The sequence below is a fragment of the Gopherus evgoodei genome, chromosome 10 (genome assembly GCF_007399415.2).
Source record: "Gopherus evgoodei ecotype Sinaloan lineage chromosome 10, rGopEvg1_v1.p, whole genome shotgun sequence".
NCBI lineage: Eukaryota > Metazoa > Chordata > Testudines > Testudinidae > Gopherus > Gopherus evgoodei.
The window spans coordinates 33,339,202-33,357,799 of NC_044331.1; the positions used below are offsets into that span (position 1 = coordinate 33,339,202).

At 36.5% G+C, this 18,598-nt stretch overlaps 1 protein-coding gene across 1 annotated transcript in view; it reads right to left on the reverse strand.

Moving 5' to 3' along the window:
• Positions 1–4,339: 4,339 nt before the first annotated feature.
• The window catches only part of VPS13C (vacuolar protein sorting 13 homolog C), a 131,549-nt gene continuing 117,290 nt past the window's right edge, over positions 4,340–18,598 (reverse strand). The window contains exons 66-69 of the mRNA XM_030579044.1: positions 12,009–12,100; positions 10,268–10,388; positions 8,954–9,043; positions 4,340–6,370 (exon numbers count right to left, since the gene is read on the reverse strand). Of these exons, the coding sequence (XP_030434904.1) occupies positions 6,269–6,370; positions 8,954–9,043; positions 10,268–10,388; positions 12,009–12,100 (405 nt within the window). The 3' untranslated portion in view covers positions 4,340–6,268. The remainder of the gene's footprint in view (positions 6,371–8,953; positions 9,044–10,267; positions 10,389–12,008; positions 12,101–18,598) is intronic.

Below are 18,598 nucleotides of genomic sequence, written 5' to 3' on the forward strand. Positions count from 1 at the left end.
AAGCACAGACAATAGTTTTTCTGGAATAAAAATCTCTGCTGAACTGTAGAAACAATGAAAGGAGAGAATGGAAGGAAATGAATCCAAAATTTTAACTTCAAAATTTGTTTTAACAGGTCAATTTCCTTTTGATATATTTTCCACTTTCACGTACATTTCACAGCTTTTCTGCTTCAGCTAGATCAAGTGAATAGATGGAACTACCATCTTAGTTGCTGACAAACAGCTTGAGAAGTCCACAAGCAGGAGCAAATCAGAGTGGAGAGACTATGGTAGCCAGAGTTGGGAGATTTGCATATTCACAGCATTTTTACTGAGACATAACAATACAGTGATTATGCAAATAAAATATCCACAGTTTAAGGAAGAGAACTGCACAACTGGAAGGACATAAGCATTCATAACTGAACATAATTCCTGCACTTTGACTAAGAATATATATTTTATATTAGATGCATCACAAAAATGCTTGATTTTGTCTTTCCTATGGTGATATATATAGCGTACTGTCATCATCAGTTGAAGGTATAATAAAAACAGAGCCCAAATCTGTGTAAGATAACTTGCACATCAGCCAGATGGCATCAGGTGCTTTCTTCTTACGGTCTTACTGTTACTCCCCTTTGAAGTTGGTAGTCCACTAGCATCCACCTTGAGAGTTACCCATTGTTCATAGACAAGCTTTGATATATGACGATACATATTTGTAAACTGTTGACATAACTGATTCAGACTGTATTAAATTTATACCAGCATTACCAAAAGATTTACAAGTTATTTTCACATTTTAACTTCAACTTTTTTGTGCTCTTTCGTATTTTAAGTTTTTTCATAACTTGAGATGTCCTGGGGGAGAAGTTCTTTGAAGCCAATTGAAGATATATATCTTGTTATATTAATTCAATAATTATATTTTCTCAGATAAGTTTAAGTTTTTTGAATACTACAAGCTATTAGCCAAAGAATCCATTGAAAACATTCATTCATACTCCTGCTATGATAGCTTCAGTTTGAAAAGCACTGTGTAAGACAAAATAGAATGGTGTTTGGAGAGGAGTAAGAAAGGGAGAGGAACAGATGGGGTTTGCAGGAGTCAGAGGGAGGAGAATGTAGAAGAATGGGGCTAGACAGCAGCAGAGGGAGTTGGGGCATATACAGGTGAAGAAGAGAAGGACAGGAGCCAGGGTGCAGGGATTAGATAAGAGGAGTGTAGAATAGAGGCAGGAGCTAGGGTAGGGAAGATAAATGAAAAGCAGGCAGGGCAGAAGGGTTTAACTAGTGGACCACATTCCCATACATAGTCTGGAATAGAACCAAGAGCATGGAGTATTTATGTTCCTCTTCTGTTAGCAAACAGCTGTGATACCCACTGGGAAAGCGTACATCTAGGATCCCCGCTAGTGGTTGGCCCACATAGTTGGTAACAGCCTGACACTACCACCAGTTACTGTGTTGGTTCAAGTAGTGGAGATTTGCAATGTGAATCTAAAAGTCCAAAGCCCTTGCTAAATGACCCAAGTTAGAACATAAGAACGGCCGTATCGGGTCACACCAAAGGTCCATCTAGCCCAGTATCTGTCTACTGACAGTGGGCAATGCCAGGTGCCCAGAGGGAGTGAAGCTAGCAGGCAATGATCAAGTGATCTCTCTCCTGCCATCCATCTCCATCCTCTGACAAACAGAGGCTAGGGACACCATTCCTTACCCATCCTGGCTAATAGCCATTTATGGACTTAACCACCATGAATTTATCCAGTTCTCTTTTAAACGCTGTTATAGTCCTAGCTGTCACAACCTCCTCAGGCAAGGAGTTCCACAAGTTGACTGTGTGCTGTGTGAAGAACTTCCTTTCATTTGTTTTAAACCTGCTGCCTATTAATTTCATTTGGTGACCCCTAGTTCTTGTATTATGGGAATAAGTAAATAACTTTTCCTTATCCACTTTCTCCACATCATTCATGATTTTATATACCTCTATCATATCCACCCTTAGTCTCCTCTTTTCCAAGCTCAAGTCCTAGCCTCTAAACTTTCCTCATATGGGACCCTCTCCAAACCCCTAATCATTTTAGTTTCCCTTCTCTGAACCTTTTCTAGTGTCAGTATATCTTTTTTGAGGTGAGGAGACCACATCTGTACACAGTATTCGAGATGTGGGCGTACCATGGATTTATGTAAGAGCAATAATATATTCTCAGTCTTATTCTCTATCCCCTTTTTAATGATTCCTAACATCCTGTTTGCTTTTTTGACTGCCTCTGCACACTGCGTGGACATCTTCAGAGAACTGTCCACAATGACTCCAAGATCTTTTTCCTGACTTGTTGTAGCTAAATTAGCTCCCATCATATTGTATGTACAGTTGGGGTTATTTTTTCCAATGTGCATTACTTTACATTTATCCACATTAAATTTCATTTGCCATTTTGTTGCCCGATCACTTAATTTTGTGAGATCTTTTTTAAGTTCTTCAAAATCTGCTTTGGTCTTAACTATCTTGAGCAGTTTAGTATCTGCAAACTTTGCCACCTCACTGTTTACCCCTTTCTCCAGATCATTTATGAATAAATTGAATAGGATTGGTCCTAGGACTGACCCTTGGGGAACACCACTAGTTACCCCTCTCCATTCTGAGAATTTACCATTAATTCCTACCCTTTGTTCCCTGTCTTTTAACCAGTTCTCAATCCGTGAAAGGATCTTCCCTTTTATCCCATGACAGCTTAATTTACGTAACAGCCTTTGGTGAGGGACCTTGTCAAAAGGCTTTCTGGAAATCTAAGTACACTATGTCCATTGGATCCCCCTTGTCCACATGTTTGTTGACCCCTTCAAAGAACTCTAATAGATTAGTAAGACACGATTTCCCTTTACAGAAACCATGCTGACTATTGCTCAACAGTTTATGTTTTTCTATGTGTCTGACAATTTTATTCTTAACTATTGTTTCAACTAATTTGCCCAGTACCGACGTTAGACTTACCGGTCTGTAATTGCTGGCATCACCTCTAGAGCCCTTTTTAAATATTAGCATTACATTGGCTAACTTCCAGTCACTGGGTACCGAAGTCGATTTAAAGGACAGGTTACAAACCTCAGTTAATAATTCCGCAACTTCACATTTGAGTTCTTTCAGAACTCTTGGGTGAATGCCATCTGGTCCTAGTGACTTGTTAATGTTGAGTTTATCAATTAATTCCAAAACCTCCTCTAGTGACACTTTAATCTGTGACAGTTCCATAGATTTGTCATCTAAAAAAGCCAGCTCAGGTTTGTGAATCTCCCTAATATCCTCAGCCGTGAAGACTGAAGCAAAGAATCCATTTAGTTTCTCCACAATGACTTTATCATCTTTAAGCGCTCCTTTTGTATCTTGATCATCAAGGGGCCACGCTGTTTGTTTAGCAGGCTTCCTGCTTCTGATGTACTTAAACATTTTGTTATTACCTTTAGAGTTTTTGGCTAGCCGTTCTTCCAACTCCTCTTTGGCTTTTCTTATTATACTCTTGCACTTAATTTGGCAGTGTTTATGCTCCTTTCTATTTGCCTCACTGGGATTTGACTTCCACTTTTTAAAGGAAGTCTTTATCTCTCACTGCTTCTTTTACATGGTTCTTAAGTCACGGAGGCTCTTTTTTAGTTCTTTTACTGTGTTTCTTAATTTGGAGTATACATTGAAGTTGGGCCTCTATTACGGTGTCTTTAAAAAGTGCCCATGCAGCTTGCAGGGATTTCACTTTAGTCACTGCATCTTTTAACTTCTAACTACCCCTCATTTTTGCATAATTGTAAAAATGTTAGTATAAAATAATCACTTTTTCCCATTTTTCCATCTGTATTTAATCTGTATATAAAACTATTTTGTGTTTATTTAAATGATTAAGTATTATCTACAACATTTGCAGACAAGACTGAACTACTATTACATATATAACAGCAACTGTGAAGAGAGTCACATGAGTCAAGATGGCAGAAAACTGAGAGCAGAAATTTGGGGTCAGTTTTAATCCCCACAACTCCCCTCAATCAACATGGCAGCCTCTAAAAATCCAAGACCAATTCTGCAAAGAGTAGTGAAATTTCTGATTTCTACCAGGATTTGCCAGTTTGCGCCTCAGAGGCCACAAGTTGAGCTCAGGAAAGGCAGTGCGGAAAACAATGAAACAGTGAGAACTCATGTGCAGTCCGTAAGCTTACAATCTGAGTGTATGTGAATATTCTTTTTCCACCTGTTTCCTCACCGTAAGTATTTTAGGAATGTTTATAAATTTCACTTAGAAAATAAACCTCATGCACCATCTGAGATTCATACCATGATTTTTGAGACTCAAGCCATAAATAACTGCATATAAAGATTTTATTTTGTCCATTTTTTAAACATAGTAGTTGAAATGTACAGAATATACCAAACAACTCATTCTATCAATTCAAGGTACTGTTTTAACATTAGAACGAAACTACACATTCAGGACTTCTCTAGCCAACAGCTGTGTCTAAGGTCTCACAGTTAAAGAATTAAGGTTTTTTTCTTCCTATTGTACTATGTGATGTTCAAAACTACAAATGTACATAGCAACAGTAAATGAAGCACAGGTGCAAGTTTTCCCTAGATGCTTCATATTTGGCAGCACATTTTCATTATCTTTAATTTCTCTCCTTTGGTAAGACAGACAACGTATACCACTTAATTAGCTATGGACAGAGGCCAGAACACTGGAATTCCATACCCCTGAAATCTGGGAAAGTTTACATTCTGGTACAGATCTGAAATTTGGGTCCTCTTCTATCTTTGATGATTGTTTCAGAGGAAATAAAGTTCAAATATTGACAGAGCAAGAATCTATTCAACACTGAGTTCATACTCGCAGTCTTTAAGCTTGCATATATATAAAGAAAAATAAGGGCAGGTCAATAACTAGTCTTTTTCTCTAGTTGAGGTACGAAGTAAAAAATGCAAAAATTTACAAGTGGTGTTTTAGGGCATATATCCTCTCATTTGAAAGCCAAAACATTTGACAGTGGTAGGTCTCGGTTTACCCATGATTCAACTAAACAGTTTGCTCATATAGGCCTGATTCAGAAAGGTACTTAAGCACGTGCCTAACTTTAAGCAGTGAGTTGTCTCAGTGAAGTCAATGAGACTATTCATGCACTTAAAGATTAGTTATACGCTTATGTATCTTGTTGAACTGGGGCCTAGAAGTAGTATTCAAGACAAGCAATAGTACACGCAGTAAGAATACTACTGTCAGCTGTTGATTATTTAACTTAAGTAAATGATAGATCTCAGGCAAATATCAGACACTGAAATATGGACAACAAATCAATGTTCAAGTTTTTGCCCAACTGCATATATTTTGTTGTATAAAAATGAGTTGTACTTTCTTCACAGGGAAATCTTACCACTAACTAAGTTTTCAACTACAGCCAATATTAATGTGCAGTCTACCACTAAATCCTTCCTATTATTAATACATATTAAGGTATAACATGGCTTGTCATTTTATGAGAACCTAAGCTGTCAATTTTTAAAGTGTGTTAGAGCAATTTTATTTCTAATAATACACAAATTGGCTATTATTTCTAAAGTGAATGTCTCTACTGAGAAGTAACGATGTGTTTTATATATACCCACATTCTTTTTACATTATTCTAAAGTGCAATATTTTCTTGTACCACGGAGTACAAATACCCCTGTATTTCTTTCAAATATAAAAAGATCAACTCCACAAGAACATTTTTAAACATTAGAAATGTTTCCTAATATAAAGGACATATTGTTAATAAGCTTCAATTAGATATATATGGATTTTAGTTTTCAAAAGTCAGAATTATTATTTATTGCTAATTCATTTGTAAACCATTACATTATAGTGAAAATTAGGTAAAATTTCATGCAAGTAGCAGTCCAAGTCTGTGAAAAAGAAAGTTGGATATTTTTCTTAATATCAGGGAAAAAAAGAGGAAAATCAGTAGATGTTTCTCTTTTCTAAAGGAAATTTTCCATGTATTGAATTCGTTTCCTGCAAAATAGTCAAAATACATATATATGCTGAAGGGGAATGTTAGAGTCCATCAGATGATGTTATGCAACAATTGCCAAAAAATTTCACTTTTAAAACTGAAAGGTGGTCTAGATAATCTAGGAGCTATACCCTTCAGGAAGACCATTTCATTTTTTTCTTGTACACTGTATACAAATTGCTTCTGGTAAATCTTCAGGAATAAGATCACATACCACTAGTTAAACCAAATGCAAACCCTGTTATTAAGTTGGTGACTGTGGTTTGATTAATTTCAGTGAAGCTTTTTTCACCAATTTTTGCTGCTGTCTTGCTGCTTGGGCTTCATCAACAGCACGACAAATTCTCTGTAAAGCAATAATAAAGTTAATAAGGCCATGTTAGCTAGCTATCCCCATCAAAAAAAAGGTCGTAGTTTACTGAATTATGGCAATTTTTGAAACAGGTGTATTTTCTAAAATGTATTTTAGTTCTGCAAACAACAAAACACTGTGACTGATCAAAATGCTGGGACTCACTGTCTCAAAGCAATCAGCACTAGTGTAAAGGTCTGACCACTGGCCAAAAATTTCAGCTTGTGTTCCTAAAATTAGGAACCTAGGCCCTGTGCCTAATCTTCAGCAAGTGAATAGTCCCAACTGAGGTCCCTGGGAATATTCACATTCTTAAAATACATATATAACCCCTCAATGAGACACCTCACATGCTTAAGTAGTTAGGCACACACTTAGGGCACTGATACAACAACAAGGTTCCTTAAGTAACTTCATTTTCACATGTGCGGAGCATGTAAAATTTCCATTTAAATCAGTGCTCTGTAGCTTTGAAAGACAGACCACTTAGACGCCTGTCTAAATGTATTCACCCAAGTTGAAAAGCTTTGGTCACCTATAAATTGGATGTATAGCCAACACCTCAGTAATAGCAGTCATTAAAATGTTAACCTAAGTATCAAATAGTATTCACAAAAATAATACAGATGATTCTCTCAAAAACTATATAACAAAACAAGGATACCAAAGGAGAGTATCATATTTAATGAAAAAAATAGAACAAGGAGTTTTTAAGCTAAGAGGATGCATTAATTTCCATTATCCTAGATTCAAACTGATAGGCCTTTCTTTTTAGAAACAGTGTACTCATTTACTATATGTAATATGTAGAGTGCAACTGGATTGTGTGTATGTTATTTCCCTTTCTATACTCTCAAAATCTCAATGCAAACTTTGAATGTAAACTAAGACCAACCACAAAGATTTAGGTTCCCCAAAATTTGAAGACAACCTAAAACTTGTAATTAGGCAAGAGAATTTTTTTCAGCCTGTAAAATGGGTTGGAGAGGATAGCAAAAAGCCTCTGTTGCTTATCAGTGTGGGATGGCCCTATGGACCAGTCTACAGAATACCCTACAGATTTTAAGTCAGCTTGAAAAAGAAATAAGGTATAGTATCCAGCAGTAATGCAAGGAACCTGCAGGCCCAAGCCTGTAAGGTATTAGCTTACAGAGTTAGCATAAGGAAGTCAGACCTATAAGCCTTATCGAAATTAAGCTGACCAGCCGTTACGCTGAGTCATAAGATATATTATTTTGCTTGTTTTACAGTATATAGTTCTGCTGAGATCTTGCATAAAATGCTGACATATAAACACAACAAATCTGTTCATACCGCTTTGGGGTATTTTAGGTTAGGATTACCAGCAGATGTATAACCAGAAGACTGCCACAGTAACCAAATGATGTATATGCTAATAAGTTTGACATAATTAATTACTATAGGATAAGGATACCCCCAACATTATTAAAGGTGAGGAAGTTAGTTATGGGCAAAGATGGCAGAACTCTCTTATGAATATTCAGGGCAGTCAGACCTTATAATAGGCCCAACCACCATCTAAGCCTAAGAGATCTCAACCATTGGACTTGCTAGGCATGCTAGGGTCAGGACAGGACCCTCGTGGACCATCACCTGTCTTCCCAATTCCAGAGATGTGTGAGTATGTGTATATATGAATGATATGATGCTGGAAGTCAAATTAATATTGCACTACTGTTACTTTCCTGATTGTGTAGGAACATTTGTGTTTTTACTAGTGTTAATAAAATTATTGAAAATTTTAAAAGCTTTTCTAAGTGCATGTATTGAAGCTGTGCACGGCAGGGTTCCCAACCAAACAGTAATTCTAATACTACTGTACCTGATTCTGGGACTAGAATCTATCAAACCTCAGAAGTTTAGTTGATTAATTGGGGATTTTCAAGTAATCAATATAGCCAATTAATTGAAGAGGTGACAACCCTACGCAGAAGAGTCAATAGGTACGTGCATTGACCTCTTGCAATATGGAGAATGACTGAGTGCTTACATCTGCCATTGTTATCTGAGTTCTTGAAGTGATCAAAACAAAAAGTAAAGTAAGTTACCTAATACTTCTACCTAGCTGTGATAATGCAACAAAACACAAGAAATTAAGTGAATTTTTGCTCAAAATCTGAGAAATAGCTCTGGGCATGGAGAGATGGCCCTTACATACACACTTGCTTTGAGAAACTGACATAGTTGGGGACACAGTCTTCTCTGAACCATACCTGCTACCTTTCAGCACGTACAGAAGGCACTTTTGAGGCCTCCCCAGGCACTGTCTTGCCTTTCACAAGATTCTTAGTGTTCAGAAGCATATTACCTTAGGGGAAATTTACAAAGACTGACTGTCTCTTTTAGGATTGACATTGTACACAAAGGTATACATCTTAAAAAGATATATGTATCTGGGTCTAGCGCAGTGTTAAATGACCTCTATACCAAATAGCCAGTAGTCAGGGCAGGCCTGCTTTAATCCTTTCAAGCAGGCCCTCCCCTGCGGCTGAATTATAGTAGTTTTTGATTTTGCTAGAATGGCATGAGATGGGGAGAAAAAAACAAAGCAGTTACCCTTGCAGTAGTTTCATCCTTCAATTGAATTTTCTTCAGACATTCATGAGCTGCATGGTCCTTTTTTTGGAACCTTAACAGCCCCTGATCCTGTTACAAAAAAAAATGAAAATAAATTGAAAACCCTTGGGGAAAATATTCATAACCCAATATTGGGTTGCTTACATGTCATCTTTTAAGTTATATCTGCTTTTCTTTCTGTACAGATCCAGACCATATTATAAATAAATGATTTTACATTACAATCATCCTAATTTATCAAAGTAGTTACGTTTACATATCTGAAAAAATAAATTTTAATAAGTGAATTTCTATGGATAAATATCATGCAACAAGACTGCTAGCTAACTCATCATTGGTGAAAAATTAAGAATACTAGTCCATTTTCTTCAATTGCAGGCCAAATCTTCGGATATAAGAGGACATAATAAAATTAGCTCCACTCAGAAATGATAAAATGCTAAGTTATGCAAGGATGCAATTCAAGTTGAATGACGTTACAATCCAAGTTCTTGACAATCACGCTTTTTATATAAATAGGGCATTTTAAAGATTATAACAAGGCACAAAAAATTTCATCAACATTACACACTGGCTGAATTATAGTAGTTTTTGATTTAGCTAGAACCCTGGAAATGCAAAGATTCTGAAATTGGCTGACATACAGTAACAATACAAGAACACCTGGTAATATAAACAGCCGGATAAGGTCGCTTCTTCTAATCTAGGATTCCTAACTTTCCACTAAGTTCTTGAATTTTCCAAGGAATTGGATGCATAATCTTCATTAGAAATTGATATATCAATATAGGTCTTAAGACCAAATGCTGAAAGCAGCAGAGGCTGTGCTACGTGTTAAAAAAAATTTAAATCAAAATTTTCAGTATACCATTGCAGCAAAAAGTTATGCTTTTGGACTTACGTTATAAAAATATGGGTTTAAGCCTTATTAAAATATACTTTTTCTGTACTTGACGTCATAAGATTATTAAGAAGTTTTAGTATTTACAACTGTGCATGTCTGTTAAAAGCAGTGAAGCTGGAGAAGTTTCACAAAAAGCTTATGTATGCAATATGGAGTTGCATATGTTAGTCAAGGGCATAATTTTGCCTGCAAAACCTTTATTAATGGAAGATGCAAGGTGTGGGAGGGGGAGGGAAAGCACTCAATTTAACTTCCAGGGTGTTAGGAAAACACTACTCTCGCTGTAATCGCTGACACACAGAACTCCAAAATGCCATTTCGATACTTTTTAAATCTAAGTCACTTTTCAGAGTAGATCTGCACTCCCAAGGCATAAATATTTCTTTTACCTTCACAGTGATTTTTAGTACATTTGTTTCAACAGAAGGAGGATGTGTAAAATCTTCAAATAAATAATCCCAGTCTGTTACATGGCCTAGGATCTCCACGTCTTTTACACACATCAGCCTCCTATCCAAAGGACAAAAGCATCATGAAATATTTAACCTCCTCCTAGAACCATGACTTTATCAGAAAAAAAACAAGGTTAATTTTGACTTGTCCTTATGTTTATGACAGACCAGTGATATCCACCTCTTGGCTCTGGAGCTATGTTACTTGCGGGCTGTGGGTTTGGTGCTGGGACTACCTTTACAATTTGCGTATCAGGAGTACTCAGAAATAGAATATGTTTTAGACCAATCTGCATAAACAGAAAAAAAACCAAACAGCAACTAAAACCACCTTTTCATCAGGGTTGAAAATTCAGGGTTTATCTTCATTACAACAGCTAGCTCAAGTTGCTCCAATCAAGAGCAAGCACACAGCGAAACACACACTTGAGCTACACAGAGCTATTTGATGAGTTGTGCTAACTCAAGCTGTAGCTGCATCAGCAGCTGGAGTGTCAGGAGCACTCAAACTTCAACCTATATCCCCAACAGGCCAGCTAGCTTGAGTTTAAACTTAACTCTAAGTTAAGTGAAACTGAGTTTAAACATTTAACTCTAGCTACAAAATGTGTGTGTGGGGACAAGAGTCAGCTTAGGACCTACATTTCAGTTACATGGTGAATTCACGCTGCAGTGAAGACAAGCCTTAACTTGTTACCACTATCAGGACTTCAGTAGTAATTTCAACAGGCGTTGTCTATTGCATTGTGAATTTCAAGGTGGATGGGTTGTCAAAGTTAACTAAGAGGGATTTTCATATGGGTCTTGTACTGGGTAAACCTACCCCATGTGATCAGTAAGATCAGAAACTAGTCACCCATTCTGTTTCTCAGATAGGTAAAACCACATTTCCTGTGCTCTTGGCTTCTGTTTAAGCACTTCTAAAAACAATTAAATCCCTCAACTGTTTGTGTCTAAGACCGCTAGGCAGTGACCTAATAAGTGATGTTCTCACTGTTCTTAAGTAGGGATTGTTATATTTCTTCTCCTGTTTGTACAAAAAAGTCACAGGTGCCTCAACTGGCACATTAATGTTGGCACAGTTGTTGGAACACTTGAGATAAAGTAGATGTATACAGTGAGTGAATAATGCATTGTAAGAAACAAGGTTGAAATCTATTTCTCAAACAATTAGAGTTTGATTGTTAAAACAATTTAGGAATTTTAGTTTCAGTATAACCTAGGCTACCTATCTGAATAAAAGACTTATTATTCAGGGGCAAAACAATCATTTGGGAAACCAAACCCAGGGTGCTAGAGTCCATTCATTTAATACATGAAAAAGATTAACTGCTCTTTGTGGATGTTCATTTGCATGCATTGTATGCCTCCTAGTCAAGTACAGTTGCATGAAAAATGCCACAAACCACAATGACATTGATTAAAATGTATTTCCAAGCAGGTATGTTAATATCAATAGAGATTTGATTCCTTTTTAACAAAATTTATAGGAACAAAATAAAGGAAGTTTAAAATATTGGGAAATAGGAAAGTTCACAGAAGTTTAACATAACTTCTATAGGCCAAAGAATAACTGATTTTTATTTATCATACTAAAAAAGAGACAAAGCCCTGAAAATACGGAACAATTCTAAAAAGCAGTTTTTGAACAGACATTAGACTATGCTGATAGTAATACCTATTGGTAACAACAAGGTTTGTCTTCTTGCCTCCTGGAAGCACACAGTGGTATCGATAACTTTCTCCTTCCAGCTTTCTGATATGAGAGTTCTGAAAAAGGAAAACGAAGATTTAAACTGGGTTTAGTCTTAAGAAAAGATGACTGAGAGGGGACCTGTTAACAGACTTGATCAATTGTTCTTCATGAGCACTTAAAATAGGATGAGGCATAATGAGCTTAATCTACAGCACGGGAGATTTAGGTTAGATATTAGGAAAATCTTTCCAACTATAAGGTAGTTGATTTCTTGAGGCCCCTTACAGGCCTACATTTCTACGATTCTAGGAACATATTTTAAATACACCTCTACCTCAATATAACGCTGTCCTTGGAAGCCAAAAAAAATCTTACCACGTTATAGGTGAACCCCTATAATGCGGTAAGATTTTTTTGGCTTCCAAGGACAGCGTTATATTGAGGTTATATTGAACTTGATTTTATTATAAAATGTTAGCAAGTGAAATGTTAGATATAAGTATTTACGGAACATACAGGCTGAAAAAGAAGCTTAAGGAAAATGCATATTTAATCCAACATCTTAGGTATATTTCTGATACATTAGTAATAGGGAGCTGTCAGGGTTCCTCCCCCACTCTGAACTTTAGGGTATCAACGCAGGGACCTGCATGAAAGACCCCCTAAGCTTATTTACCAGCTTTGTTTAACAGTAAGCTGCCACCACAAAGGGGGTTCCAAATCTTAGGGGAGAGCCACTTGGAACTCTGCCTTCCCCCAAATATCTCCCAAGTGCCTAATCCCGCCTTTCCTGGGAAGATTTGAGACTAACTCCTCCCCTCCAAGTCCTTACATCCCTTTTCTTGGGTAGGCTTGAGAGTATACCCTCACCAAGTAGTCCTGGTGAATACAGATCCAAAACCCTTGGATCTTAAAACAATGAAAAATCAATCAGATTCTTAAAAGAAGGATTTTATTAAAAGAAAAGGTAAAGTTTCTCTCTGTAATATCAGGATGGAAATAACTTTACTGATTCAAAGAGCCCAGAGGAACCCACTCAAGCCTTAGGTTCAAAGTTACAGCAAAACAGGGATAAACCTCCCTCTAGCAAAGGAACATTTACAAGTTGAGAAAACAAAAATAAAACTAACACGCCTTGCCTGCCTGTTACTTACAAGTCTGAAATGAGAGACTTGTGCAAAAAGATCTAGAGAACATGGATTGATGTGCCATCTCTCTCAGTCCCAAGAGCGAACGCCACCCAAAAAAAGAGCAAACACAAAAGCTTCTCCCCCAAGATTTGAAAGTATCTTGTCCCCTTATTGGTCCTTTGGGTCAGGTGTTAGCCAAGTTACCTGAGCTTCTTAACCTTTTACAGGTAAAAGGATGTTGGTGTCTCTGACCAGGAGGGATTTTATAGAATTATATACAGGAGGGTTGTTACCCTTCCCTTTATAGTTATGACAGGAGCTGAGTCTTCAAGTAAAGGTAAAGTTAAAAAAATTGTTTTCATTTCCAGCAAGTTTTTATTGGACTTTATTCTGTTAAACCAAATTCTTAGAATTAGCAACATTTTTATCTGCTGTTTAGGTGAAACATGACAATTCAACAATGTAAATACTGTCTGAGAGCTGTCTGTAGACTGGTTTGTATTAACGTACATTTCAAATATGTAGCATTTGAGAGATTCACTCACTAATATCCAACCTTTATCTTTGTGATACATCACATAAAAATGCCAGGTACTGACATTTCACAAACACCAACATACAAGCAATCCCCTCCATGCATTTACATACACAGAAGCTATGATAATGATAACACTGAGGCTATAAGACTGATGAGAATATGACAACACATCTGTGGGCTCTGGAGAGAGCAAACAGACCAAATGACAGGACAGGAGGTAAAACGAAAAATGTATTTCAAGAAATGAAATCATATTCAACACACAATTTTAACTCCACAGTCATATGCAGACAAACTTACACACATTAGAGAACTTGCTTCTCGCCTTATGTGGTCAACAATGATTTAAAATCCAAGTTCTTCCCTTGAATTAACTTGTTACTTGTTCACAGTCTACATGTTGTGGGGAAACGCACAAGGTTGCTCAACTGTAACGCAGCTTATTAAGGGCAGGGGAGGTGATTTGCTAGGGTTAAAAAGGAATGTTGAGATGGCAGCTAGGATGTGGGCTATACACTGCTTTATGCTCATGTACACTTAAAATATGTAGCATTTGGGAGATTGTCACTAATATTCAAATTTACAGCATATCCGTTACAAATGTAGTACACCATGTGGTGTGAATCCTGCATCATTTATTGTATGATTTATATGATTTATCATACTTGGATGGGTTTGGATTAAGTTTTGGCAATAGCAACTGTAACAAAAACAACATCCCTACTTTCTAAGTTCACAAAACCAACTTCACATTTTATTGCTAAATGCAAGATATTTCAATACACAAGGGTATTTGAAATATATTTTCGAATAAATGTTTAATAAGATTTCAGCTCAATATTGTCAAGGCACTGTTAAACATTACTATAGTCATGCATTTGTATTTAGCCATCTCGAATGGAAGAAATTTTACAGTACTATCTGAAGTCTTTGTAGAAATATTATTAATTAATTAATAAAATGAGCAAGATAAAGCAAATCAGTGCATGCCAGATTTTTCTAAATTAACCCAACTCCCTACTCTGCCTGTTAGAATGCAGCACGCACAGTCATCATGTGTGAAACTGATGCAACTATGTCGGATAATGAAAGGAGTAATGAAAACTACACATCCTTTGCTTAGAGGGAGGCAAAATGGACTTGCCTTGGATAAGAATTCAGCTAGTGCCTACAACTGGATGCCTAGAAGTCCTTCTGCTATCAAGACAATCCAAACCTTACTTAAGTTACACAACTGATTAACATGAATACTGTTAGCTCCTCATTGCTACCAATGTTACTTAATTTTCTTTGGGTCAAGTTCCAATACCCTTACTCATGCCAAGCAGTAGCATATTTTGTCAGTTGTCCCATGTAAGTCAGCAGGCTACTCATGAACCTGAATGACATTCAATGGAAGAAAGGGTGAATTAATTTTTCTTTAGTTATCCCCCTTTTAAAGCTAAATTTTCAATTCTGTATACATCTTAAAACAAATACTCACTATATTAACGTATATCTATCAAGAACAATAAAAGTTAAACGTAACTTTGCTTCTTTCTTTCTGTATTCTACTGTGTAGGCTACAATTACTGTTTATCTCAAGTAAAATACATGGAAAGGTCTCAGAGTGACCATGGTTCACATCAATACCAAGTCCATTAAAACAGGTTTCAACACTTACATAGGTTTGCACTTCATTTTCACATTTAGATTTGCACTTCATTTTCACATATTTAAAAACTCTTTCCAAGTAACTTAAAACATATTATACATTGCAATATACATAATCTTTCAACTCAGTTAAAAAAATTAAAATTCCAATGTTTAAAGTTATATAGACTCTGTGTACCTTTGGAGTGGGTTTCAATAACAAGACACCAATAAATCTTAAAATCCAATATCCATTTCTTTCAATCACTACAAATCATTACAAATGAGTTTCTAATCCATTGTAGGTTCATGTTATGACACACTTTCAAACCAGACTTCTCATATTCTAAAATATGCAATGCCAAATCAAAGAAATGAGAAAGCAGGAGCTTTCAACTATTGATACAGGAAAATTCTTCACATCCCTCCAATGTATGAATTCTAAAATATATAACCTTCAATCTATCTAATGGACTTCCTATAGATCTGAAGCATCATCATTTTACTACTTCTAATAAATGGAGCAAAAAAACATTTTGCCAGATTCATTCCAAATCCTAAAGTTAGGTGTGCATATTCAATGGCTGATTGTGAAAGACAGCACATCTCAAACTGGAAATGGAAACCTGCTCCTACATTTGGTTATAAAATAACCAAATAACTTATAAAATAAGTTGATCTATTTTGCTTCTTTGGCTGAAAATTTAAGTCCTTTTTGAAGAAACTCAAACATCTTTAGGAATTTCAGTCTGAGACACGAGAATCCTCTTCAATTTCCTTCTTAAGCTTAAAATGCTGAAAAGGGCTCAGCCTTAAATAAAAACTTCAACTTACACTTTTATGTGTAGTAGGCTAGCTGGTTATCTTGCTGCTATTTTACTAGCTTAGCTGTCTGTAGAAAAAATAAAGCCAGTTAAAGATACAGACATGACAAGTATATTTAAAATTAAACCACCATCTATAAATTCAAGTCAATGCTATTTCCTGTTTCTTTTAACAATTTTGATTACACTGCTATAAATAAATCAATAAATAAAACAACAAATGTAGCTGAAAAATCTGAGAATGCAGTATTTCATTCTCAAGAGCTCCTATACTTTTCTAGGGGGACATCTTTTGGGGGGAGAGCGATAGAGAGGTGGTCTTGGATACCCTTACCTCCATGTCCAATTTACTGCTCTTTCAATAACCATTTGTGGACAGTCATTTTCAACTCTCTTACAAGACTGAATACATCCAAGTTTGGCTTTTACATTAGAAAGTAGGTTAAGTGTGTCTACATGAAACTTTGGAACTTCTCTGTCCCGAGTGATAATCGCATAATCCTTAACTTCAGCATGCCATACTGAAATACCCAGTTAATTCTTAGGATAACTGCAGTAACAAACAATTGACCAGATCTACTTGGCATCTTGTTCTAAATGTGAAAAATTTATTTTCAAGGAAATTATATTTACTGTTATTTTAAAAGGCAACCGTTTTTCAGTTTGTCAACAATTTCAGTCATGTTTTTTGATAGAACAATTACAAGAGACATTTTTACTTAAAAAGGGTTTTAATAAACAAGCAGTTTCTAGAACCTCTGATAATGTTTTTGATAAAATGAATTAAAAGATACAAAAAAAAAAAGTCTTTTTTGCAAGATCTACTACCAAAGGGAATTGGGGAATAACTGTCACTAGATGCATTTAGGGCTGAACTGGACATCCACTAAAATCACTCCAGCTAATACAGAAGAACAATCGTAGAACTGGAAGTGACCTCGAGAAGTCATCTAGTCCAGTCCCCTGCACTCAAGGCAGGACTAAGTATTATCTAGACCATTCGACAGGTGTGTTTGTCCAACCTGCTCTTAAAAATCCCCAATGATGGTGGTTCCACAACCTCCCTAGGCAATTTATTCTAGTGCTTAACCACTGACAGTTAGGAAGGTTTTCCTAATGTCCAACCTAAAATGCCCTTGCTGCAATTTAAGCCCATTGCTTCTTGTCCTATCCTCAGAGGTTAAGAAGAACAAGTTTTCTCCCTCTTCCTTGCAACAACTTTTTATGTACTTGAAAACTGTTATGTCCCCTCTCAGTCTTCTCTTCTCCAGACTAAACAAACCCAGTTTTTTCAATCTTCCCTCAGAGGTCATGTTTTCTAGACCTTTCATCATTTTTGTTGCTCTTCTCTGGACTTGCTCCAGTTTGTCCACATCTTTCCTGAAATGTGGTGCCTAGAACTGGACCCAATACTCTAGTGGAGGCCTAATCAACGCAGAATAGAGCAGAAGAATTACTTCTCATGTCTTGCTTACAATACTCCTGCTAATACAACCCAGAATGATGTTTGCTTTTTTTGCAATAGTCTTGCATTGTTGACTCATTTAGCTGTGATCCATTATGATCCCCAGATCCCTTTCCACAGTATTCCTTCCTAGGCAGTCATTTCCCATTTTGCATGTGTGCAACTGATTGTTCCTTCCCAAGTGGAGTACATTGCATTAGTCCTTATTGAATTTCATTCTATTTATTTTAGATCATTGCTCCAGCAGAGGTCACCATCCCATGCAAATTATGCAATTATAGGAATGTGAAATTGTTAACTATTTATTAAGTATGAAAAGTTAGCTGACTTTATCAAGACATTCTCTACCTTGTCTGTAAAGCACCATTATAAGCCCTTACACAAATAAAACAGATAAAGCCACTACCTTCCCTACCTATGGATTAGACTGAAAGTGACTTGCAGACTTGCAGTGGAGTTGTAGAAGTTGTGGGGAACAGAGTAAAACAACTCCTTACTAGTGTCATTGTCATAAACAGATGGTTAAGGGTTAATGTCTCTTTTACCTGTAAAAGGTTAAGAAGCTCCATAAACCTGGCTGACACCTGACCAGAGGACCAATAGAGGGACAAGATACTTTCAAATCTTGGTGGAGGGAAGTCTTTGTTTGTGCTTTTTGTTTTGTTTGTTGTTCGCTCTTGGGGCTAAGAGGGACCAGACGGACACCCAGACTTTCCCAATCTTTTTGAATCAGTCTTTCATGTTTCAAAATTGTAAGTATAGCCAGGCAAGGCAGATTAGTCTTGTTTTTTTCTTAACTTGTAAATGTGTGTTTTTGCTGGAAGGATTTTTACCTCTGTTTGCTGTAACTTTGAATCTCAGGCTGGGGTGGGGGGGGGGAGTCCCTCTAGTCTATATGAATCTGAGTACCCTGCAAAGAATTTCCCATCCTGATTTTACAGAGATAATTTTTACCTTTTCTTTCTTTAATTAAAAGCTCTCTT